General features: G+C 40.6%; 3 protein-coding genes and 1 long non-coding RNA gene across 11 annotated transcripts in view; 2 read left to right on the top strand and 2 right to left on the bottom strand.

Moving 5' to 3' along the window:
- Positions 1 to 9,932, top strand: part of ZBTB25 (zinc finger and BTB domain containing 25) — a 32,983-nt gene extending 23,051 nt beyond the window's left edge. The window contains exons 4-5 of one of the 4 annotated variants that reach the window (XM_055538339.1): positions 10 to 44; positions 9,746 to 9,932. In XM_055538339.1, coding sequence (XP_055394314.1) covers positions 10 to 44; positions 9,746 to 9,799 — 89 coding nt within the window. In that variant the 3' untranslated portion in view covers positions 9,800 to 9,932. The other 3 variants (XM_055538340.1, XM_055538338.1, XM_055538341.1) reach the window with 3 other exon arrangements.
- AKAP5 (A-kinase anchoring protein 5) lies at positions 9,868 to 11,872 on the bottom strand. Its single transcript, XM_055538345.1, has one exon. It carries the CDS (start codon positions 11,819 to 11,821, stop codon positions 10,538 to 10,540), a length of 1,284 nt encoding a protein of 427 aa, XP_055394320.1. The 5' UTR covers positions 11,822 to 11,872; the 3' UTR covers positions 9,868 to 10,537.
- Positions 11,873 to 19,919: 8,047 nt separating this feature from the next.
- The window catches only part of MTHFD1 (methylenetetrahydrofolate dehydrogenase, cyclohydrolase and formyltetrahydrofolate synthetase 1), a 60,563-nt gene continuing 53,869 nt past the window's right edge, over positions 19,920 to 26,613 (bottom strand). For 4 of the 5 annotated variants that reach the window (XM_055538324.1, XM_055538327.1, XM_055538325.1 and 1 more), the window contains exons 25-28: positions 25,729 to 25,836; positions 25,054 to 25,206; positions 21,547 to 21,640; positions 19,920 to 20,168 (exon numbers count right to left, since the gene is read on the bottom strand). In XM_055538324.1, the coding sequence (XP_055394299.1) occupies positions 21,551 to 21,640; positions 25,054 to 25,206; positions 25,729 to 25,836 (351 nt within the window). In that variant the 3' untranslated portion in view covers positions 19,920 to 20,168; positions 21,547 to 21,550. Of the gene's footprint in view, positions 20,169 to 20,281; positions 20,317 to 21,546; positions 21,641 to 25,053; positions 25,207 to 25,728; positions 25,837 to 26,613 lie in introns of all 5 variants that reach the window. The other variant, XM_055538323.1, reaches the window with a different exon arrangement.
- Positions 20,655 to 21,250, top strand: LOC129621661 (uncharacterized). Its single transcript, XR_008699587.1, has 3 exons — positions 20,655 to 20,877; positions 20,966 to 21,038; positions 21,148 to 21,250. It is a non-coding gene; the product is annotated as an uncharacterized LOC129621661 (long non-coding RNA).

The raw sequence follows: 26,613 nt of genomic DNA, 5'->3' as shown, positions 1-26,613 counted from the left end.
ATTTTACAGCAGTGTCTGCCAAATGTTGTCTTCCTAGTGTTGAGGTAAGTAGTCTGTGTATCAGGTAACATTTTGGATGTGTGATGCAAAAATGCATCAGTGGGTCCAATTCTTGTCAGCAATAATCTGTGTTAATAGAAAAGTTGTGTCCTCATCAAGTGCTTGTCAGCTGGTATCTCTGGAAAGGTAGTATCTAGTAATTTTCTGGAAGTTTCTTGCTTTGCTCCTTTCTCTCTTCCCTTTTTACTATCCCTCCAGTAGTGGAATCTGCAACAGCGATTTTTAGCCAGGATGTATTAATTGGGGTTCTCCAGAGAAACAGAACCACACTGTGTGAGTATGTGTATGTGTCTGTGTTTGTGAGAGAGGGAGAAAGGGAGAGAGAGAGATTGACTGGTTGATTATAAATAATTGGCTTATGCAAATATGGAGGCCAAGTCCCAAGATCTGCTGGTGGCAGGCTGGAGACCCAGGGGAGCGGGTGAGGTAGTTCCAGTCCAAACTTTGCAGCTTGCGACTCATAAAGGCAGGAAAAGCCCACTGTCCCAGCTAATAGGCAGAAGTTCCATTATTCTCAGGAGGGTCAGCCTTTTTGTTCAATTCAGGCCTTCAGTTGATTGTACGAGGGCTACTCACATGAGAGAGGAAATCTTCACTCAGTCTACTGAGTTAAATGTTAACTCATTCAGAAACAGAGACACGCCCATAATAATGTTTGACCAAATTTCTGGGTATCCTGTGGCCATGTCAAGTTGACACATAAAGTTAATTATCACACTGGGTGATCCCCCCTCACCATGGTGACATTTAGCAGTGTGGAGGTATTTGTCACAACCGGGTGGGGCTAGAAGAAGGTTGCTGCTGGCATCTAGTAGGTAGATAAATCAGGGGTACTCTGAACATCCTACAGCACAGATTATAGCCCCCACAACAAAGAACTGTCCAGCCAAAATGTCAGTGGTGCCAAGAATTAAATTTCTATTTGTATTAACTTGATCCCATCTTTTCAAAAATAAAAATGTGATTATTAAAAATTGTAGATGTATTAAGCAACAGGACTGTCTAAAATCTACTCATATAATCTTTGAATTAAACAATTGTGTCCCTAATAAGTTCTCTGTGAAATTAAAATGTGATCATAAGTTGTAATTTGTATAAATATTTAATTTGGCCAAAAGGTGGCACCAGTGTACCTTTTAAAAGTCTTTCACATACCTTTGACTAGGCTGATAAAGGTCCCTCTAGTCAAAGCTATGGTCTTTCCTGTGGTCATGTATGGATGTGAGAGTTGGACTATAAAGAAAGCTGAGCACCGAAGAATTGATGCTTTTGAACTGTGGTGTTGGAGAAGACTCTTGAGAGTCCCTTGGACTGCAGGGAGATCCAACCAGTCCGTCCTAAAGGAAATCAGCCCTGAATATTCATTGGGAGGACTGATGCTGAAGCTGAAACTCCAATACTTTGGCCACCTGATGCAAAGAACTGACTCATTGGAAAAGACTTTGATGCTGGGAAAGACAGAAGGCAGGAGAAGGGGACAACAGAGGATGAGATGGTTGGATGGCATCACTGACTCAATGGACATGAGTTTCAGCAAACTCCAGGAGATGGTGGAGGACAGGGAAGCCTGGTGTGCTGCATTCCATGGGGTCGCAAAGAGTCGGATATGACTGAGCGACTGAACTGAACTTTATTCTCAAATTTGGCATCACTATTTGTTTAATTCAAATTTATTTAGTACTTAGATTCTTTGGGATTTTGTCTCACTTTATAGAGTCAAGATTAATGAAAAGCTTCCTAGCATTCCCTAATATACTAGGTACTGAAATATACTGACATCCTGCTTTGATCAAGATGCTCCCAATTTACCTGTATAGCAGCAGATAACTTGAAAATATCATTTAGTATGCTTCTTATATCAATAATTTCTGAGGATGCTTGTAAGTCTTTAACATTAAGTGAAAGTGTTAGTTGCTCAGTCTTGTATGACTCTTTGCAATCCCATGGAATGCAGCATACCAGGCTCCTCTGTCCATAGAATCCTCTAGGCAAGAAGACTGGAGTGGGTTGCCATTTCCTTCTCCAGGGGATCTTCCCAACCCAGGGATCAAACCCGGGTCTCCTGTATAGCAAGCAGATTCTTTACCATTAAGCCTTAGGCATTTTAGTCTCAATCACATTTGTTCCTTTAATCAGGCATCAAACTCAGTTTTTAGTGTTCTGACGGGTTAGTAGATAAATCCAGGGACATATGAGTAAATACTCCCTAGTTTCTTACCTTTTGTTTCTTTCCTTCATATGCACAGCCAGTGAGGTTAGCCTGTATATTATTTTCTGGAACTTACTTTATTTTCAACTGTGATTTAACACCTGACTTTCTAAGCTGGTGTTCTTTTTCCGTCTTCATTTGCTTCCTTCCAGCCAGTTTCATTCTCTGAGTAGGCTGAGACATTCTCTCATAGAGTTCTTGTGCCTTCCAATGCTGAGTGAATGCAGGCTACCCTTTCCTCTCCACTGTTTCTGCTTGCAGTAGTGCTATTAATATTATCCTTGGGCTTTGTGCCTCATCACTAAATACTTCTCTTACATTTATTTTACAACTGATTAACCAGCTTGGGCAATGAACCTGCTTCCTCCCAGATAAATTCTCTTCCAGTGTTTATTTATATAATGTTAAAATAAAAGATCTTCATTTAAGCTGCTAGAAATCTTGGTGTCCTTTCATGTCAGAAATCTGAAGGAACAGCAGTGCTATGGGAGGGCTGCTCTGTACAGCAGTCCTGGCTCTCTTGGGAAGTGGAGGAGAAGCTTGTGCAAGAAGGAGGCCTTCATCATCTGAAGTCACCTGCTGTATGATCTATGTTATTACTCAGTTTCGAGAAGGTGCATGTTAGATTCTTGTGGACCAAACAGGCCCTTGAGGAATGAGATCTTACGAATTTAGCTCTGCCACATTTTTCTATAAGGGAAGCCATATGGTACTTAGTCCAAACCATATGTAGGTAAGTATCTAATTCTTAAAAAATAGTTTTTTTGATAACTGGCATTTGTACCAAGTGCCTTGTAGGGAGGAAAATCTAAAGAACCTATGGTGTGGTTCTTTAGGAAAAGGATACAGCATGTGCAGAGATAAGAGAAAAGGTTTTGAAATGCAGACCAAAGGTTCCAGTGGAGTGCATCTCAAAAAGATTTTTTTACTGGACCAGTTCTCATTTCCCACACTGCCCTTCTTTCACATGTGTGCACACAGTCCATGCTATGAGCTCAGTGGTACCTGTCATCTATCACAGCATTTCAAAATTTGGGAGGAAAGGCATATAAATGGAGAACACCTTTTTAAAATGCTGAACGTCTCCTGTTTCACTGTTAACCACAGTTTTTCAGATTTCTCCAGTTGATGGTTAGCTTCAGACCCACCATGTAGAGCCATGCAAATTATGTACAATAACACTAGGGGGCGCCACTCACCAAATGCATACTTCTGGCGTTAGGCTTGCAGTTTGCACAGCTGTGCGGGGCAGCCCTGTCTTTCCTTATCCTGGTTTAAATGTTCAATTTAAGAAGCCCTTATTTTGAATTTCTGCAGCAAGTGACAGTTTTCACTTGTCTAGCCAGGAAATTATATTAAACTAAAATACACAGGTGGTATAAAGAACAATGAAGAAAAAATGAATACTCCCTAGGTGACTCAATCATGTGTTTGTTAAAATTTGTAGAACTGTGCACCTGTAGAACAGGGTGGATTTTACTGTATGTAAATTACACCTTAATGAAGAAAAGATTAAGACCACCCAGATAAATATAGAAAAGTCTTAAAGTTTAATGAGCCATAATGATTATCATTCACTATTAATCCTTCCATGGGTCAGGGAAAAAAAAAAAAAAAAAAAAAAACCACCACCACCATCTAGACATTAAGAGTACAGAGAAAAACTCATGAAACTAAAAAGGTGATTCTGAAATTCACTCAAATCAGACAAATTACTGATGAGGCTGTGGCACATCTGGATAAAAGATCAAAAACTCAGGTTGAGTTTTTCACCTGAATTGAATTGTGAGTGACCAATTATTTTGGCATTTGGTGCATCTCAGCTTTACACAGAGGACAGCTAGTCATTCTGATCAGGGAGATAGAAGGCTGTTCCACATGGAACCTCTGCATTGTAATTTATATATGAAGATATTTGATTGACTTGAGCATACACGCCTGTAGCTGCATTAGTCATGACTGTGACTGATCACAGATGTGGTCCAGAGGCCCGCTTGTCACTGTACTGACCAGACCTTCCTGTGACCTGCAGATACAGTATGGATTTGGGATTCAAAGGTTTGAGTACAAGTATACAAATGACTGCACCTGCTTTTGTCACTCCTAGACAGAAGAAATGGCCATCCACTCCAGTATTCTTGCCAGGAAAATTCTATGGATAGAAGAACCTGGTGGGCAATAGTCCGTGGAGTTGCCAAGAATGGGACATGACTGAGCAGGCACAAACATCTCTCAGGAGTACAAAATTGGAAGACCTGTTTTTTTGGCCACAGTTATAGCTGAGAAAAGTATAGGAAAAGTTTAATCCCTGCCCCAGAATTGCACTGTCATAAAGATCAAGACAGAGCTTCCCAGGTGGTGATAGTGGTAAAGAACCTGCCTACCAATGCAGGAGACGTAAGAGACGTGGGTTCAGTCCCTGGGTTGGGAAGATCCCCTGGAGAAGGACTTGGCAACCCACTCCAGTATGCTTGCCTGGAGAATCCCGATGGACAGAGGAGCCTGGCAGGCTACAGTCCGTAGGGTTGCAAAGAGTTGGACATGACTGAAGTGACTTAGCATGCATGCAGAGATCAAGATAAGGCCAAAAGTCCTATTTGAGTCTAGCCATGAAACAAATTGTGAAGAAAGTGCATCTGGTCTTGTAAAATGCAGAAACTGCTAGACACTGCTACCATTGCCGTTACGATAAGTTAGAGACAGTTTTAAGTTTAGGAGTTTTCCACCCTAGGAGGCATCCTCCCCTCACCTAGGTTTTTCTTAACTGTGGTATCTGTGCCCAGCTTTGCTGAGGATTTTCTGTGAATGTATAGTGTGCTCATGTACAGATACATATTTACTCACTCTTTTTCCTAAATTCAGAAACTTAGCCTCCAATGATCTCAAACTTCAGGGAAAAAAAGGTATGTACTTCACAAAGTGATTGGGGGCTCCAGACTTAGCATAAAGGGCAGAATTGCCTGTGAGGACAAGTGTTGCAAAAGGTTATGTACTATTCTCTTAAATTAGAAAGATGTGACTTAATAAAAAATTTTAATTCCACAAAGCGTGAAATATTAACTACCGTATGTACAGTGTACATTAACAAGACATTTTACTTCAGAACAAAGTTTAGTTTTAGGACTTTTAAGATGTTATCAACTTTAAATTGATCCCAAGGTTTGGAAAGCACATTTTTTCCTAGAGCCTAATTATTGTCATTGGTCTGTGCTTCAGAAAAACAGGGTTGTCAGTGTTTAGGGAAGAAAACTGGTGTCTTAGTAAACAGAACCTTTGAAACATCCAGCTTTAGCAGGCACCATCTGAATAAGCATTTTTTTGCATCAAGGTTGCTTAGTTATTTGGTAACCATATAGATTATTAACAATGTGTCAGTTAATACAGAAAATACAAGAACAGCAAGAGATGAAAACAAGTGCACTTCTGTCAGGTTCATAGATGGCATCACAAACAGAATTGCCCTTTAGGTGGAATTATTTCAGTGAAACTCAATTCAAGTTCAAGGTGTTTTCCTTCTCTTTCCTGGAGGTGGGCTCTTAGGCATGTCATCATAAAATCTGGCCAACACTCAGCAGAACAAAACTTTTGGTGGTGCTAACTCAGTTTCAATCTGTGATCTTTATGGTTTTAGGAAATTAATGTACTATACCATGTTTCTCTTAAAAGACCTGGGTAAATAAACATGAACCAATATCACATTTATTTTATATTAATATTCAGTACATATTATTAATTCAGATTAAAACTTTTTTACAGAGTATTATTTCTTTAATATTTGCATCTGATCCACAGTAATATAGTACTAATTTTAATGAGAAATACAAATTAGAACTTTTGCTTTCATAATAGCTCATCCAATTAACATTTTTACAGACAAAGAACTACTATAAATATGTAACATTATGTAGGCTTTTTTCCTGCACCTGTTCACAAATCAGAAGGAATATACTTTAAAACTACTTAGAAACCAAATGCTATCAAGCTGCCCCTGTACTTATATGACCATCTCCCCACACCTGACAACATGAATTCCTCTCTTTGGTCTCGCCCGCAGTGCATCACAGTGCTCGTCCCTGTGGCTCTTTCCTTAACCCTGGTCCCTGTTTCAGTTGCTGCTGTTTCCCAGGTTGGGCTTTTCAAGGGCAGAGAGTCTGTCCCCTTTATCAGTGTTTGGGATGTGTCATACCCAAAACATTGAATACATTGAATTCAACCTAAATTTAAGTAGTTGCTTTCTGTTAAATTTTTTGTTAACTAAGGATTACAAAAAAATCTTTTCAAAAATGTACCATAAAATGTACTATATACTGAAAATTTGAATTCTGTATAATAAGAAACTGTAAGTTACACAATAAAACATCACAGGAATTTGAACCTACAGAACTCTAAACCTTAAATAAAGATCTTTAAAAATGCAGAAAGGGCAGACAGAGAAGTCTACCCCTAATGTATTGAGTATCAGGTGAAATTAAAAAGCAGACTTCACACATCTGAATAAAGTTGACATTAAGAGGATCTCTTCAAACAATAGGATTCTGAAACCTAACCATTACGTTAAAAATTCCGCTATAAACTGTCCCCCCCTCAAATTAAGTCTTAAACTATAAAAAAATAAGGCAACTTGAAGTTAGAAACTTACGGATGAAGTTAGCTCTGGATTTTTTGCAGAAGCCAGATTGGACTGGTGCCCTCTCACAATGTGTATTTCTAAAAGCCTTTAGCAGGAAGGTGAGTCACACATACTGGTGAAATAACGTATTCTCTCAGAAATACATCAATCGAGTGTCTAAGACTTCACTAAATAGTAGACCAATTAAGATCACAAACTTCGTGCTGTCAAATAGATTATCTTCAAAGAAAATTATGCAGACAGTTTTTCTGAAGAACTCTATTTGTGCCACATGCTTATTGTTCTTTGAGGTGGAGGTGGCAGGGAACCTAATTTCTACTTGAATGTTCTTTTGTTTCCTGCTGCCTTTACTTAAATGTTACCAGGGACTATTTTTATACCCTATAAAGTACTTTGAGAAAATGCTAAGTGGCTAGTGCTACACAAAATAGAGGAGGATTTTCTTATTCTTGTTGTAAAGCAAACTGAATAACAGGACTCTCAGAAGGGGGAATATAATGTGCTGAAAAATCATCTGATAAACAAACTAGCCTTGTAAAATTCTGAGTTCAAGAGAAACTGAATCCCAGCTAATTGATGAATGTTCATTAAAAGCAGCATTTATACCACAGCAAACTTAAAGGAAAATTAATGTGTTATTAAATTGCATTTTAAGTGATATTTTAATACTATCAAGTGGATATGAATTGAATAAGAACCTATTTACATTCACTTCATGTCTTACATATAAGGTCAAATTGCTTAAAATAAAAAATATTTTATGAGAGACTCCTAAGTCATCTGATTCTTGATTATTTCTATAAGAGCAAAACAATTTAGATCATCTTAGAATTCACAGTAAGTAGAATTTGGCCATGTAGCAGAATAATCAGATTGAGACCAGTGCATTTCTGGATTCCTTTTTCAAACTGGAATCCTACTTAATTCACCAGATATTCTCAATAGAAAAGATTGAGGAGAAACCATTTAAGAATGAATGCAAATAAAGTACACATTTCATCACAAAAACACTCAATTATAATACATTCTAACCAAATATGTATCACACCACAAAGGGAAGAAAAACAGCAGAAATCTAGGACTACTTAGTCTTAGAAAATAATCATTACACATATTTATCTCACATGTTTTTAAAACTCCCAAATAAATATACCTAAACATTTGAAAATATTTTCAATAACTGGTAAGTGCTATACTTTTTGCTCATTCATGAGAAATTACTAAAAACTTACAATCAAGTATATTGGCTTGAGCCATCCTTGCAGTAAATGAAGGCAGGATTCTTCAAAACTCTGTAAAACGCACCAACTTTAGTCAGTTTTTTTTTTTAAAAATTGCTCACTTTTAAATATGTAGTTGCTGGTAGCTGTCCAAGTCCATTAGCACCACATATAGTGAATTAAAAAGTATTTTTAGGGAGGATGACTTAGCAGTCTTTTGCTTAAGAGTTATATAATTAAAAGAAATTGATTTCTTGGGTCATGTTTTGAAAGATCCACTTTTCATCTTGTAAATTGAAGGACTGGTAGTTTCCTTCCCTGCGCTCCCTCCCTGCAAGGTTATAAGCATGAAGGGAGGAAAATCTGGGGAAATACTTTTACACTTCAACAAAGAATCTTGCTAATAATATCCATTATCTGGTTTAGTTCCAAAGTCACATTCTTTTGCCAGAGGTCTCAATAGGTACTTAAAGGAAGAAACTAGATTCTAAGGGACAAATTAGCACATACTTTCTGTATGCAATCCATAAATAATGCAGGAAGTCACCAGATCATTTTAAATCATCTAACATACATTCTTTTCTTTAAGAACATACGAATACCTTTAACAAGTACCTTACAACTCAAGTGAAAGTTCTTAGCTATTTCATCTACTTTCAGAGTGACACTGTCACTCAGTAGGGGACTGTACAATGTGAACCCTGACCTGTGAGGTAGGGAAGTGTATTGCAGTCTTATGGCTATTTCACACAAGGAAAGGCTGAAACAATTACTTTTTCAAAAAATATGGCAATCACTGAGATTGATGATTTAAATAACTAAATAAAACACTAGCCCTTCTTGCTATATTAAGTTCATTTTTTTTGTGTAAGGGATTAGCTGGACTAAGTACTGATGAAAAAGTAAATTTTCAATATTCATGTAAAATGTTTACTGGTGTCTCTCAACACATAGGCACAATGAAAGAATACTAGCATTTAAAATATAATGTACTTTAGTAATAACTTTCTACTTTATATTCAGCTATGTATTTGGCTCATTCTTGAGCAAGCATGAGTAATATTTTCATTAAATTATTGTGATTTCCTAATAAATCACAATCCAACCAGTCCATCTTAGAGGAAATCAGTCCTGAATATTCATTGGAAGGACTGATGTTGAAGCTGAAACTCCAATACTTTGGCCACCTGATGCGAAGAGTTGACTCATTTGAAAAGACCCTGATGCTGGGAAGATTGAGGGCAGGAGGAGAAGGGGACGACAGAGGATGAGATGGTTAGATGGCATCACCAACTCAATGGACATGAGTTTGAGTAAGTTCCGGGGTTGGTGATGGATAGGGAGGCCTGGCATGCTGAGTCCATGGGGTCACAAAGAGTCGGACACGACTGAGCAACTGAACTGAATTGATTGTGATTTCCTAGGACTTTTACTGCCAGGTTGGCTTTGAATCCACTCTCCCCTTTTCGAGGAGAGATTGATGTATATAGTCTTCAGAGATTTAATCTTGCAAGATGAATCCTGTGTCACCTGTGATCACTTGTTACTTGGGAAGTTTGTCTTCTCCTGGATGGAAAATAACATTCCACTTTTTGTTTTTGTTGTTGCTTTTTTTTTTTGTTTTAGGTTTTCAGCAGGTGGTCTTGCATAAGTGGATTTACACAGGTCTTTCTGGGGTAGAAGAAAGATGGAGAGGGAAAACGCACTCCCTGTATCCACACCTTTGCACTTGGTAATTACTTGCCTGTTTCAAGTAGTTTGTGAATGGCTTTTGTAAGGAACTTGAGCAAGACTAGAAAACCACTCATGTTTAATCAAACTATATACATATATATTTTGGTTTGCAGTATTGTTTTGAGGTAAGGCTACTGCCTAGGAGTGTAAGTCCTAGGCAGTAGTCTTACTACTATAAATCACACATTCACAAAAACAGTTCACCATATTCATCATTTCAAATAACATAAAAGTGCACTGTAAAAAAAAGTTGTTGAAAACAGAATGCAAACAACAGAAAACAAAATAGATATTAACCTATACACAGTGTTGAACTATCAAAAGGAAACCAGGCTTTGTGACATCAGAGGACATGAAAGAGCTTATGGCATACTGCAAGTACTCATTAAATGTATCTTCTCCCAAGCACTCTAATCTCCAGAAACCATTTTAGCAACTCCCCTGATGTCACTTTTCATTGCAATTTGTACTGACTTCCTCCAATCCAGAAATGGCTGCATTTCAGTGGTAGGGAGGGTTTTATAACTTGATTCATTCTTTAGCACTTGACTTCTAGGTTGGAATTGTGTTGGGTTAAATTCCAGATGCTAAATCTCTCATTTGTTGCTGAAAAAAGAAATGCCACAAATATGTAAAATAATTAACTATTAAGCTTTTGTTTTCCCTCCCATGATCTAAAAATTGTCACTGTAGACGATTGTTTATTGTATTATCATCAGAGGCCATTTCATTAACAAGCTGTTCTATAGACAACTGGATAGCATTCTTGACAAGAGAAGAAGCTGTTTCTATTAAGAGTGTTTCATATTGTTCCGAAGTTCTACCCTCAAAACCACTGTCATTAGCAAAAACCCCTACTTGCTCATTTTCAATTGAAATTAAGAATGGCTTAGGGACATTTTTAGATTTCTTAACATCAAATTCACTGATTTCAGTGTCTGTGATAATAATAGCAATTGGCTCCATTCTTTTGCTTTCTTCTGGTTTGGGTTTTTCTGCAGTGATCTCATTTTCTTGAAAATCCAATTCCTGGCTCAATTCAGTATCTTTTGGCTTACTCTCCTCAACAACAATCTCTCTACTTTCATGCTCCTTCCAATCTGGTCCACTTTCTAGGACACCATTTCTGGCTTCTTCCAGAATTTGTTGATCTGGGACTGCAGGTGAGGGAGGAACTTCAGAACCCACTGGGAGCTCCTGTTCTGTGTCCGAAGCTTCCAATGGGCTCATGTGCTGAGGTTGAATGCTTTGTTTTTCCTCAAGCATTTCAGTATTTTCAAGGATTAGAGTTCCTGTTTGAATAGCAGAATGACCCATATCTAACTCAAGTTCTACTGAAATCACTTTCTCTCCAGGAGAAGTTATGCTGCTGTTCACATTTGATTCACAGACCTCATTGTCCCCTTTCTGTGAGACATCTTCCCTTACATCCTGGGGCGACTTGCTCTTTGTTGCCTGGTCATCTGATTGGGTCTGAGTTTTTGTAACCAGATTTTCAGCCTCTTGGACTTTGACACTGCGGTCTGAGTCTTCTATGATTTTGGAGTGATTACTTCTTTTCTCTCCTTTTGAGAATTTTATGCAGGGAATCTTGAGTCTGGATTTTACCTTTTTCTTAGAAGGATTAGCATCCTCAGCATTGATTTCAGATTGCAGTTTAGCCTTAAAGGGCTTTTGCTGCTTTGAAGACTCTGACCTTTTCCTGCGTGTTACAAGGCGTTTGATTGAGTCCCAGGCCCTGCCAGGGCGCTGTGGCTGATCAGAAGCTCGCGCTTCTGGAGGACACTTCTTTGCTGCATCAGCAGCTTTAGAGCTGGCTTCAGGCTTCATTGCTTTGGCTGCTTTTTTTCTTCTCTTGAAGCAAAGCATCGATGCTTTTTCCTCCTGCCTCTCATCCTGAGGTCTAACTTCTACTGATCTCATCTCATCCTTGCTTTCTACTTGTATTTCAGAAACTGTGATCTCCATTTTCACATTACACTTTTCTTCCTCTAGAAAACTATATCGTCTCTTCCTTAGCAGTCTATTATGACAAAAAAGTGGGCAAAAATATCACACTGAGTATAATTTCTTCCAGATGTAATCATTCCTTTCGTCTTACTCCATATAGTCATTTTAGGTGGTTTCTTCAGTTATACAAATGCCTACATTCTCTATTGTAATTTTGCTAATTTCTTCATGAAAGCCCTTTTACTGGATAGATTTTTGTTTTATTTAAGGAGCAACCTGATAAGAGAAAAGAGGGATATTTTATTTCATTATCAGTCTATTGTTTTCTATAGAGACTATTTCAGTTGAATGCATATGATTCTACCTGGCATATTTCCCATATACTAATTTACTGAAATGACTGGAGAATAAAAGTTGGGGTTTATTTTTGCCCTATACAAAAGACTTCAGTGTGAATTTATTTTACTCTTTTTTTTTGTTGTTGTTGTTAAAACTTCATTTTGGATTACTCTGCAGATCTGTTATTATTTTATCAATTCTGGAGTTGTGCTGTTTCTATGAATTGTTTATGTAATTCTCTGAATTGCAAATTAAGAAACAAAAATCACCATTACCACCAAAAACAATAAAAAACAATGAAGAGCAGGGTGATAAGCAAGCTAATGTAATTTTTTACTACATGCAATAAAAAGTTCTGAAGTTGCAAAGATCTTAGAGATTATTTGAGATTATTCAAGTCGAGCCAGGTGAAAAAACTGAACTCCAGCGTGGGCAGCTGGCCTGTTGAAGGTCTCAGTTAGATGAAGTCAGAGCCAGAGTTAGAACTGAAGACTTTGACTCTCTAATGTTCTTTCCAGTATACCATAAGGTTTCTGTTCTAAAAATGTATGTTCCATGAAGGAGGTGCTACTTTTCATACATGCTCATGGGAAATTTAACATTACTGTCATTCTCTACTTGTAAATTTGTTTGTATAATTTTAACATTTTTTTCTAAGTATCTGCTGTTCAAACATTTTCTATAATGAGCACATAGTTGAAGGTCAGAGTGAATGATGATAAAACAGTTGACATTTATTGAGCAATTCCTATGTATTAGGAAGTGCTAAGCACTTTTATATACATCTCTAATCCTCCCACATTACAGAGGAGGTGGTGCTATCACCATCTACAGATGAAGAAATCTAGGCCTAGATAGGTTAAGTAACTTGCTCTCGATTATACAGCTAGTTGATAACAGAGCTCAGATTCAACCCAAGATTGCCTGTTTTCAAAGCTTGTCCTCTGAAACTGGGCTTTAAGAGTTTCATCAGAAAAATGAATTGTTTGGAGATGCTAATCTGCACTAGACTCACTAGTCAAAAAATTTTAAAACTGCTTAATGATCATGTAACCATAATGTAACCCATCAACTCATAACTGAACCAAGACTCAGAATGAGTTCTTGCTATTTTAAAATCAAGCTTTTGAAATTCTTTGTATTTTATTATCTTGGCTCTGGAACTAATCTGAAAGCCAAAAATAAGTTGATAAGATATGCAATTGGCAAACTAATTAGTGACATAAAGGTATATTTTAAAATCAATCCACAGAGTGGTATGAGGGTACCAATGAACAGAGATGTGAGGTGGTCACCTAACAAAAATCCTATGAATTTTAGATGGATGTCCTAAAATAAGCAAAGGGACTCTTTCTTTGTACTGTTTTTTGTTTGTTTTTTAATGTAAATCCTTCACTGTTGAAGGTTTATTTGGGTAGCCCTTGATTCCATGAACCATAGAAGGAACTGGAACTCTGAAAATCAGTTCATCATCTAAGTAAATATCCCCTTAGGTTGAGTCTTATATACTCCATTCCTCTGACAGAAAGACAAAGTCATCCTACAACAATGACGAAACTAAAATATGAACATTTTTACAATGTCCCTCCTCATATGCTTCCAAACACAAGAACCACGGCTGATTATAGCTCTTTAAATCCCCTCCCTTCTTGTGAATTCTCAGCGCCTGAGAGTTTTTATTAACCAGAGGATGTAGAGCCAATAGAAATATCGAAATTAGACCATGTTTAGAAATGTATCATTTGAAATTATCCTAGATTGCCCAAAGACAACTGCTTGAGAAGCTCACTTGAATGTATATCAGATGAAGAAATACAACAAATATCCAAATAAAACCTAACTGAAATGGGGAAGGTTCAGGGCAGCGACACTAAAACTTTGCATAACACTAAGCTGCGACTGATTCGTCCTTAACCTGCGCAGATGGTTTTATCGCCTCGGCAATCTTAAAGTCCCTGTTATAACTTCCTGATAGAACCGCAAGTTTACTGCCACAGAAAATACCCCTCCCCATATTCCCGTGAGCAGAGAAGCACGGAGGCAAAAAGCAGCCGCTCTCTGGGGAAAGTAGTGAGTCTCTCCCATCTCCCGGTGCTGACGGCGAAGCTTCCTCCTGGAGGAAGGCGTCTCTCCTTTGGCTAGATTGTGCGTTTGGCAGGAGCCAGAGCGCCCGAGAAAGTACTCAAAAAGGAAAATGCTGGGGCGTGGAACAGGTAACCCAGCTTCAAGTTCTCTGCACAATGATAATGGCCAGGAACCCCACACCATATTTCCCCCCCAAAAGGGCAAGGAATGAAAAAAAGCTATCAGCAACACCTGCTCCTAGGAGGAGATGTAACACGAAGAGGTGGGTGGACAGAGCCAATGAGGGTCGCTCTGGCTGGAGATGTCTGCGGACAAATGACCTTCCTGATTCTCACCCTGGCCACCTTGGGTGGTCCAGCGGGCACCTCCCGCCTACTCTGCCGCACAGGCGAACAGCGGACCGGACACCTGCCCGCACCCTCTTCCCCTCAACCTCCTCGCCTTTCTCACTTACCGCGGGGTCCCTGGCCGACGCAGGGCTGGACGCCGGGGCACGCGGAAGCCACGGTCGCACCGGGAGCGAGCAGCCCTCTGCAGAGGGACCGCAGCCCCGCGGCGCCCCCTCCCCAGAGCGCGGGGACCGACAGGCGGCGGCACCAATGCGCGCGGAGGGGGCGGGCGCGGGGCGGGGCCGGGCTGGGGGCGGCGGGGCGGTGAGGGTAGCAGATCCAGAGGTCTCTCCATCTAGCAGTTCGCCCGGCCGCTGAGACGCTGACCGTCGCGCTTCCAGCCTGGCGGCAATCCCTGCCGCGCGACCTCATTGGGGCCAACGAGAGCGAGCCGGCAGATGGGGAAGGGACCAGGGTCAAAAGCCTCCTCTATTTTTTTCTCAGAGCAAAGTAGTTAAATCCAATTTTGAATAACGCGCATCCCATTATAAATCCCCCCACTGAATATTTAAGTCACAGCATACAGCACATTTTAAAAGTAGGATTCAAAACTTTGCAGTGAACCTTGTTGGGAGAGAAAATGACATTATGTGAATTGAGAGAGAAAGAGAGAAAAACGAAACAAAAACCTCGTTACACCCAAACCCACTCCTGGGAAAGTTTTGGATAATCAAGGTTCACGGCCAAAAGGTTTCAGAACCTCAAGACATAGTAGGCTCTTCTCTCCCTAAGTGTCTAGATGTGATGTGAAGTCGCTTAGTCGTGTCTGACTCTTTGCGACCCCATGGGCACCAGGCTTCTCCGTCCATGGGATTTTCTAGGCAAGAGTATTGGAGTGAGTTGCCTTTTCCTTCTCCAGGGAACTTCCTGACCCAGGGATCAAACCCAGGTCTCCCGCCTTGTAGACAGACGCTTTACCATCTGAGCCACCAGGGAAGTCAGTGCTTAGAAGGCGGGTAGAAATGATTCAATCTGTGTGCCGAAGGAGTTCAGAACGCAGGAATCCAGCTCCACCCATCCTTTATACCTTGTATAGATTTCCAAGATTAAGTGGCTTACAAGTTACCCATGTTTCCCTTCAGTATGTTCCTAGGTGTCTGCTTAACCTTGTCCCTCTCAGTTAAGTGGGGGGTGGAGAACTGGAGCCCTGTTTCTCACAACTCCAGTCCTGATCAGAGCAACGGTACTGGCATTATCTACTCTCCTGCCTGACTGGAGGGTAGATTCAGTTTAGCTACTGTGTATTTTGAAACATTTTGAGTCTTTATTTACAGATTCTTAAACTTTAGTGAAAAGCACCATAAGCATTTATTTGAATACATAATCCATTGTGTGCTTTATGTTAACACCAATGAAAGGTGCTGCAGTGAGTGACTTGCTTTGGGTTTAATATGACATCCAAGGGCACTCCTGGGAGCTCCAGAGGTGAGGTCCTCCAGGATGCTCGGCTCCTCTCTCCTCCTCTGGCCCCTCCCATGCACACCCCCAGATGAAGAACTCATTAAGATGGAGGGAAGAATTTCTGAAAAGTAGTTGTACTTATCTCTCTTCTTTTATAGGATCATGATACTTTATAGGTAAACCTCAGTTACCCATTTGGGGATGTTTTTCCAGGAATATATTTTACTTTTGTTAAGATTCTATAGCTTTATCTGAGACTTATTAAGCAAAGAACTATTAGCACACAAAGGTAAAGCTGAATCTAATCTGTCAAGATCTTAGAGACAAAAGCTGTAAAACAGGAAAATCCATAAGCATTATAAGCACCAATTTATAGTAGTTATAATTAAGAGTTCAACTTATCTTTGTTTATTCAGCAAATATATGTGAAGATGTCTCAGATGGGTTACTGACCCTGCTGTTAGTTTTGAACTTTAAACAAATCAAAAGAAATCCATGTCATTCATAACTAACTGAGATGCTATTATTGAGATACAAATTTTCCTAGATCTAGCAGATTTGGGAGTTTGCAGCAATTTCAAGCAAAAATAAGATGAGCTTATCTAGATGAAGACAGGGTAGAATAGCTGTCTTATTAGGAAGTAATTGGAAATGAAATAAGCAACAGATTAAAACAATAAAGGTCATCTTAATGACATAGATCTTATTCCATCTGCTTTTCTTAAAAAAAAAAATACTGAAAAGTGGTTTGGGGTGAGAGGTGAATTGATTTTGTATTTGAAGGGCAGATTTCTTTAAGGTGTATTACATATAACTCATCTCCAACCTCCAAGACACACATAGTATAGAATCATAAATAAAATACTGTATTGTGGTTTTTCTTTAGAATGTAACTAGAACCCAATGCTAAGTCAGAGTTCCAAAAAATATATCCAGTACCTCATACATGAAAGAAACCTGTCATCCTTGAACTCATTTAAGTGACAATTAGTAAGTAAACCCATATCATTGTCTGCTATTCCATTAGTAGCTTTTTATTATATAATGAGAAACAGGCTCTAAATATATCTTCAATCTGATGAGATATCCAGTACCTCATACATCTGATGAGATATCCAGTACCTCAAACAATCTGATGAGATATCCAGTACCTTATACAGCTGATGAGATATCCAGTACCTCATACATGAAAGAAACCTGTCATCCTTGAACTCATTTAAGTGACAGTAAGTAAACCCATATCATTGTCTGCTATTCCATTTGTAGCTTTTTATTATATAATGAGAAACAGGCTCTAAATATATCTTCAATCTGATGAGAAATTACCCTACCTACAGCTTATCTTGTTAATATCACCAGATACAATGTGCCAATAAAATCGCTTATTTATCTGATCTCTACAGATGATACCATTTCTCCCATTCTAGTCCCTATCCACCCACAGCCTGGGTCTGCAGTTACCAAAAATGGTTCATAACTCCCTGGTAATAATTCTTACATGTTATGAGACCTCCTGGGAATAAGCCCTCCACTTCCCTTCCCCGGTACACCATTAAATGAATATGGCTGCAGCTCTCTGCTGGTTTGATCTGTTTTCGGGCACCACCAGGGTTGCCCCAGCCAACGTAAACTCGACACTAATTCTGCTGCAATCTGCTTTACTTGACAGCACATAAACATTTTCTTCCTTGAATTGAGAATGTATATACATCTTCATTGCACAGCAAGCCTCTGAGGTGCAGATCTGAGGAGATGCAATCTGTTTATCAGTAACATTACGAATATAGGGAGGGAAACCATTAACCACTCAGGGTCAGAGCAGGGACAGGGAGGTCAGTGATCTTGAAGGATGCCTAGGCCCAAAGGAAAGACACTAGTCCTTCTCTGGCTACACACACTATTCCAAGGCCACTAATGCTTGGCAGTCAGTCTTTTTTTTTTTTTTTTTTTGGCAGTAAGTCTTGAGTTCAGGTCTTCAGATAGCCTGCAGTTATTTTTTGTTCTTTATGCCTTCTCTTGACCTTCAAATACTGGGTAAAAAACTATTTATTGTATTGAAAGTGAGTTGCTCAGTCGTGTCCGACTCTTTGTGACCCCAAGGACTATACAGTCATTCTCCAGGCCAGAATACTGGAGTGGGTGGCCATTCCCTTCTCCAGAGGATCTTCCCAACCCAGGGATCGAACCCAGTTCTCCCACATTGCAGCTGAGCCAGCAGGGAAGCCCATTTATGTATTAGGGCTTTGTTTATAATCTTTGTCTTCCCACCAGTTGTGTTCAGTATTTCTAGAAATATTAAAGATTAAGCCCATATGGCTGGGGCTTCCTTGGAAGTCCAGTGGTTAGGACTCTGTGGGTTCTGCTGCAGGGGCCACGAGTTTGATCCCTGGCCTGGGAACTAAGACCGCACAAGCTGTGCAGCACAGCCAAAACACATATACGACAAACAAAACCCACATGGCTTTTGGTGGTATGAGAAAGCCTAAATTTTTAAAGATGATCTTCAGGTCACCTAGACTAACAATACACTGCTTTACTCTCTTGTTTACAAACTGAATTCCCAGCAGGTCCCATTCCAGATGAGGTTTTATAGGACATTAAAAAAAAAAAACCCACTGGAAATAGTGAACTCTGTGCAGACGGCCCTAGTGATGCTTTCTAACAGGAACTGACATCACTGAGTGTGTATGATGTGCCAGGAAGCGTGCAAGGCGTGATGGAGCTGGGGCTCTGTGCTTTGACCCCCTCTGCCATATGCCTATGCTGTCATTTCTTTAGACTGTGAAACTGACAGTATTATAACATTGATATGAACCAGCTAGGGGATTAAAAATAATAAAACCAAGGACACCAGGAGAAACACTGCTCTGCAATGCTAACCGTGCAGCACCGGCACCAGTGTGGATGTGACATCTTCTGGAAGGGCCCAATGCAGGAAGAGAAAGGGGAAAGAGAAGGAAAAACGGCACGACAGAGATGGACGATAAACAAAGAGAAGGGAAAACTTTTGAGGGGGAAAAAACATCCTGTAGGGAGGGCTAGAGAGCTCAGGCACAGGGTAGAAGCTAAACAATCATTCGCAGAGCCAAAAGAGCCATCCTACGGTTAATACTGTATAACCATCCTTCCTGAGGACTTTTAAAAATAAATGATGCTGGGGACTTCCCTGGTGGTCCAGTGCCTAGGACTCTGAGCTCCCAATGCAGGGGGCCCAGGTTTGATCCCTGGTCGGGGAACCAGATCCCACATGCTGCGTCTAAGACCTGGCAAAGCCAAATAAATAAATAAATAATATGTATATTAAAAAAAAAAGAATGGTGCTGAAGCTGTGATAGCAATGGGAATTGTAAGGACGTTCAGGATAAAAACCTATATAAGCAATACTTTCTCAGAGTTTAAAAAAAAAAAAAAAAAAGGCAGTATTTTGGGCTTCCCTGGTGGTCCAGTGGTTAAGACTCCAAGCTTCCAGAGCAGACGGCATGGGTTCAATCTCTGGTTGGGGAAGTTTCACATGCACACAGTGTAGCAAAGAAAAAAAAAAAAAGTAGTCCCCAAAAAACCAGACTGACTTACTGACCAAGGCAATGAGGCCAAGAAAGCATTAAAAAAAAAAAAAAACTCTCTCTCTATATATACATATATATATATATATGTACATGACAAAAAGGCATGTTCTCCAAATTCCATTTCTCTCTCAGCCCTCTAAGGAGGTCTCCTTATTACGTGTCCTCCCAGAAACACACAAGCACGCACGTATCGTTCCCCCTTTAAACACAACGTATCCTAAGGTACACACTAGGACTTGCTTCTTCTGTTGTGGCAGAGATCTCCCAGATCACAGGGGAAAGCAGAGCTAAGGCAACACAGACTGTTAAATGCTACAATTTCTATTTGAACACGGAGACTGAAAAATTATTTACTTTTATTCCATGGATTCAGTAAGGTAATTAGATGTGTACATGATTCAGGTTAATTTATACACAATGATGCAAATTAAAACTGAAGAAAGGCTTCTAGGGAAACTCCCACTACTCATTTCAGAAGACCTTTGGGGCAGGGGCTGACTTCTCTTGATTTCCCCACACTTCCTGACAGGAAGCCTGAATAAACACCAGCCAAACTTTCAAAACAGCTTCTTGAAGACGGACAATCTAGAAAGACAGAGAGACAAGAAACACAGTTTTCTCTAAGCACTGAAGTATCTCCTCTTCCTGTCCACGCCACACCATCATCTTCTACCGCTGCTGAAGTTGTTAACATTTACCTCCTTCCTCACCGTCAAGACTTCTGTCCACAGACCTGAAAACAACGTACAGGATTTACACCATGGCTGTGCGAATACTGTCTAAGTCCAGACCAAGGATGTATAAGTCCAGACCAAACATGGGCCATGACAACATTTCCAAGGTCACACATGCCTCCTGAAGAACAGTGCTTCCCCAGCACCAAGCACAGGTGTCTGTGCTTCTGTGACAACCATCCCTGCAGTTGCCTAGGTGATAGCCATGGTTGGCTTCCACCTGGACCCTGACTTTCTTAGACAATGTGAGAGCCTTTCTTTTGCATAATTACCCTTTTGACACCCTTGTCTTAGCTGTCTCCAGTCTTTCCTCCCCACTTCTATTGCATGTGGGACTTGTAACTCTGGGTCACTTGCAGTTCTCAGGACTCCCCTTCATTAAGTCCAGATTAAGATTTGATCTTCTGAAAACCATGTCTTCCTTTGTCCTGGTTTGGTCCTCCTTTTGCTGGAGTAAACTGCTAAATCCCTTCCGAGGAAGAGACGTGGGAGCAGCAAGCCTGAGAACACCTGGACAGTTTTAGTGGAGTGTAAATACAGGTGGAAAGTCACCTTTCCTCGTGAGTGTGGAGGGCTTTCCTCCACTGTCTAAAAGCCTCTTACTACTAGGAAGACAAGCGTTCAGTCTAATTCTCACTTCTTTCACAGGCCAGCCATTTTTTCTTCTCTGGAGAAGGGTTTTTAGGATTTTTCATCTTTAATGTTTTTGAGATTTCACCTGGTATGTCCAGGAGTGGCTCACTCATTGTGAGGAGTACTTTGAGGCCCTTCATTTAAGACCCCAAGAATTCCTGGACTGCTCCCGCTTCCTTCTCTCATCTACTTTCTAGGACATTTACTCACTCCTGCCTGCCGTCCATTCAGAGTATACAGACCTTTAGCTGCTCCTGCCCTCCAATGTGCCATCAGCTCCAAGCCCAGAGTCTCCTGGGGCTCCACAGAGGTCTAACCTTCACTGGGGTCCCTCCACAATTCATCAGATGGTGCCTCTCCCCTTGATGCTGCCAATTTGTGATGAACCCTGCTCTTCTTCCCAAAATGTAAGGAAATATAAATATTTCACTTACTGGGTACTACCAATGCTCACTACTACCGCCTCTCCTCTCACTGATGTCTGGAAAGGAATCTTAAATTATGAAATCTGCGTTTTCATAGCTTTAGATGGAATCCGATAATTCATAAATATGCCTCATAAGGAAAAAGCAAAACTCCTGCCAGTAATGACTTACCTGTTTAGAACAGCCCATTCACCTGCTCGGTTTCAGGGTCCAAATCAATATCATAGAAACAGGGCCGAGTAGGGAGTCCAGGCATGGTGCTCATCTAGGAGATGTGAAATAGCATTAAAAACAAACTAAACCGGGTCTTTTCCTTCATGCTCCTTTCAGTTAGAAAGCCCAAGACACAATATTATTTTACAGTTGTCCATAAAGTGGCACTCTTCGTGTTACAAATTAAAAACCAAGTCACTGATTCTGTTATGATCTCAAGAGAAAACCCTTGAGTCCTCCAGCAAACCAGTCACCAGTCTTCCCTCTGGGCTCCCACACAGACAGCTGCAACAGGAGGCTGAGGGGGAGTTTGCACCTTTGTCCCACAATGGCAAGTGCTGGGAGGCTAAGCCAGTTATTCACCCCCTTGGTTCTCACACTGAAACACCAAAAGGAGGTGCAGGCTTGTCTGCTATTTAATTTTGTTTTAAAGAGTCTTGAGATGATACTGGTATTATATATTTGCTTCAGTAACAAAAGATTAGCAATCAGTATCTTTAAACTTGGGCCAAGACGTTGCTGGACACAATCTAGATGGTTTTACAATCACTGTTACTACTAGTCCAATCTGGCTTTCTAAAACTGAACTTGCAATGCTTATGGATTTTATTTATACTTGTTTCTTCTGAAGACTTGGCTTTGACAAATACCTACTTGGATATAAATTTGTAAAGTCTTGTCAGTGAAAACTCAGCATATTTTAACCTGTAACAACATCCTTTATAAAGAATACACACATACAAGTTTCAAATCAGATCCAGACAGGAGGCGAGACTAAATGGAACTTCTACAACTTTACTATAAAAGTGTCATAGAAAAGGATGAGTCACCTTCCATAACACAAAATACATATACTTTAGAAAACCTGATTCTGACATGTGAGTGTCAGTCAACACTCCTGAGAACACACTATATGGAGCTCATGTTGGTCTCTAGTCTCAAATTCTGTAAGACAAGCAAGTGCTGAGTGTGGGGACGAGGAAGAAAAAGGGAGCCTGAAGATGACATTATAAAGATGAAGGACAGGTGCCCACTGATGTAGACACGCATGTGCAAGTTGGCAGAAAATTCTGAAGATGTTCCCCCAAATAGTAATTAGCAGGATTTTCAGTACTTTTATTCTTTTCCAAGTAGGACTTTTTCCCCTTAGACACTGGTCATATTGATAATCAGAAAACAGTTTTAAATAAGATTATATATACACATATAGGAACTTAGATAAAAAAAAAAAAAAACACCTCTAAAAAGAAACCACCACCCCGTGAATTAGTACATAAAACGCTCAAATCCTCTAAGCCTCATTCAGGCCCCAACAGCAATTAGGAAGCAGGAAGAACAGTAATCATCAAGCCATCTAGATTTTGTGTGGAAATGTGTTGGTCCACGCGGGCTTCTAATGTGAGTTTGTCTAGATGAGACTGCCGTGGAGCTGGGCAGGCTGTGCTCCTCTCCGAACTGCAGGCCTGAAACTTTCAGTTTCGCTTTTGCCTCCACAGCCACCCTTCTGCACGCACACATCAGAAGAGACAACACTGTTCTGCTTCTTCAGCTGCCAGCTGCTGAGTTTCTCCAGAATCAGTGTACATTCTACAATATCCAAGGTGCTGGATAAATGGTTTAGAGTTCTTATAAAAGGGGATTTTGACAAACCCTGAGCATTGATGAATGCTGTCACCAGAGTGAGGCCTCTGGCATCTGGAGGGGCTGAGGGACACTGGCTTGCAGGCCCGTCTGACCACCACTGTGACGTGGTGACGCTGCCCCAGAGCGCTGCGAGGAACAGGGCTCACACCTCTTGTTGTTGTTTGGTCACTCAGCTGTGTCCGACTTTGTGACCCCTTGGACTAGCCTGACAGGCTCCTTTGCCCATGGAATTTCCCAGGCAAGAATACTGGAGTGGGTTGCCATTTCCTTCTCCAGGGGATCTTCCCAATCCAGGGATCCAACCAGTGTCTCCTGCTTGGCAGGCAGATTCTTTACCACTGAGACACCTGAACTTTCCTGAGGCCCAAACCAGCAGAGCTGAAAATGAATTTGGCTTTAACCTTCTGTACTTCCGACTGTAATATTGCCTCCTACTGCCTTCTTACTAAACTGAAAGAAGCTCCAAAAGGAGATGTATTGATTTCTTTACTTGTGTACTGGCTTAGTTCACTATTTCAATCCTGTTATTTCAGGTAAGAAAAAGCTGCAGATATACTGGTTGGCCAAAAAGTTCATTTGGGTTTTTCTGTACATCTCAAACAAATTTTCTGGCCAACCAAATAGGCTACTGGGCAGATCTGTGGGGGAGACCTGGGCACAGGATCAATGCAGACTTTGGGACAGAGTCCAAACTAACTAACAAAGTCAGTCCAAATCATGCCCATAACCTTTCCTCTACTTCCCAATTAGCAATTTTCCTCCTAAAACATGTATGAAACCTGTAAGACAAGGAAGGATTTGAAAATTAATTCATCTCAAAGTGTAAATAATCAGTCATAAAAAGGAATGCATTTGAGTCAGTTCTAATGAGGTGGATGAACCTAGAACCTATTATACAGAGTGAAGTGAGTCAGAAAGAGAAAGATAAATATTGTTTCTAATGCACATATACAGAATCTATAAAAATGGTTCTGAAGAATTTATTTACAGGGCAGCAGTGGAGAAACAGACATAGAGAACAGACTTAAGGACATGGGGAGAGAGGAGGAGAGGGTTAGATGTAAGCAAAGAGCAACATGGAAACTTACATTACCATATGTAAAATAGACAGCCAATGGGAATTTGCTATATGGCTCAGGAAACTCAAACAGGGGCTCTGTATCAACCTAGAGGGGTGGGATGGGGAGGGAGATGGGAGGAAGGTTCAAAAGGGAGGGGGTATATGTATACCTATGGCTGATTCATGTTGAGATTTCACAGAAAACAAAATTCTATAAAGCAATTATCCTTCAATAAAAAAAATTAATTAAAAAAAGAAGAAAAAAGCATAAATAAGCCACCTTATCTTTCTTATTTATAGGCTTCATTTACACTTTAAGGGGCAAATTCTTTACTCAAGAATGGTTAATTCCCTGAATTTCAGGCATAAGCTCCAGGCCTATTGATAAGACCCAAGAGGTGCAGAGCCTCAAACAGGCTATTGGGAGGACTAAGTTAGTCTGTAAAAGGTGCCCAATAAAAGTCAGCTGTGATTATATACAACAGTACTATACATAGCCTATGAATTAGGCCCATCCGGGATTCAGACAAGGTCACACTGCCACTGGGAAACAATTATTATTCAGTACAAGCAGTCATGGCATCATCCTTGAACTGAGACCAAGATGGTCCACAGCTAGACAATTTATCGTAATGGGTCCGACTCCAGCTTTCTCCTTAGCAATGAACTCTGCTAATTAGGCATTTGTGTAATGTTTGCAGTAATCGATTTAAGAAGCACTGATGAACAAGCGGTCCTCTCTGCTTGCAGCACTCACTCACCGTTCCCACCAGAGGGTACAGAAAGCCGGCCCCAACGCTGGCACGGATGTCACGAATGGGTAGGACGAAGCCAGTGGGCACGCCTTTTAGCTCTGGGTTGTGAGACAAGGACAAGTGGGTCTTGGCCATGCAGATGGGCAGATTCCCAAAGCCCTGGGCAAAGATGGGAACAGAAGTGGGAGAAGTGAAAGGCTGGCAATGCAACGAAGAACATCTGGGCACTGTGCTTCTGCAATTTACCTGAAACACCCAACTCCCTTTATGTCCATGTCTACGTCACCGCTCTCCTCCAGCTTAGTCATTATAAATTAAAAAAAAAAAATCCTTGTTGGGCAAAGGAGTGGAGCCGCACAACTATATCCCACAAATAAACATTTCACTTTCATTTATATAACCGATTAAAATGATAGTCTGGAGCAGAAGTGAAGATACGACTCAAGGCAGGCTCTCAGTGCTTTAGTAAGACATTTCATGTTTCCTCATGACTTTTCTACACTCACTTACCACCTCAGGGAAGATAAAGAACTTGGGACTGGACCACCTAATCCATGCTCAGTATTTAAGAGGGGAGACGGCTGCCGCCCAGAGGACAGCGGTGCCTGGCGGGGCTGGGAGAACGCAGGCATTCTGCCTCCAAGACTTGATATTTAAAAAGAGCTGAAAGAACACACCTACCTGCTTTGTGTAGACCTCCGCTTTGTGCTGGGCTTCAGGGAGCAATTCGATGTTGTCAGCGCCATAGATCTTCTGTGCAATAATTCTGATTTTGTCCTCAACTGGGAGCTAACAAGAGAGAGAGGGGAGGACATGAACCTTTACTTACAGCGGTATTCCGGGTCAGAGTCCCCGAAACGGCCACAGGTGTTTATACATATACAAGGATGGGCAAGTAGTTCAAAGTTTACTGGATTAGAAACGTTTTTTACTACAAGGTCCCAGATCTTATAAGCCGAAACTGTCCCACAGGTGCCAGGTTACTGTATGCGTGTGTGCATGTGTAAGATTTTACTAGGTACCTCATAAACAATACTGCTCAAGGTAACTATTTCTTCGTAAATAAAAATAATGTTCTAATACTGACGATCAGTCTCCCATCAAAGCACACTTGGGATACTGTTTATGAAATAAGACAACTGATACCCATTCACAGAACCCCCGGTGTGTACAGATGCTCCCTTTAACACAAATGACTGTCAACTGCTGTTACTTTGGAAATAGTTATAAAAACAAAATCATCCACATATGTAAACAACAATCTAATGACTTATACGATCAACATACAACAAGGATGGTGGGAAAGGATATGTTTTTCATGGCACTTGTGTAGCGGATAGAGGCCAGTGGTCCAACCAGTGACCTCCAGGTCTAATGAGGAAGCCCAGAGCTGCTTCCTCCAGGGCAAAAACCTTCAGAAGTGGCGTCTGGCCTCTGAAATACTCTTGCAGCCCAGCTCAAGTCACTAAAATTCAAGAGCAAACAGCACAAGGAGAAACTGCCCAAAGGAAATGGCAAAGACAGCTACTCTCACAGGTAACCTGGGTGAGCAAATCACGTAAATTA

Source organism: Bubalus kerabau, chromosome 10 (assembly GCF_029407905.1).
Source record: "Bubalus kerabau isolate K-KA32 ecotype Philippines breed swamp buffalo chromosome 10, PCC_UOA_SB_1v2, whole genome shotgun sequence".
Taxonomy (NCBI): domain Eukaryota; kingdom Metazoa; phylum Chordata; class Mammalia; order Artiodactyla; family Bovidae; genus Bubalus; species Bubalus kerabau.
Note: the sequence above shows the minus strand (reverse complement) of the source record. Positions and strands in the feature narration are given on the sequence as shown.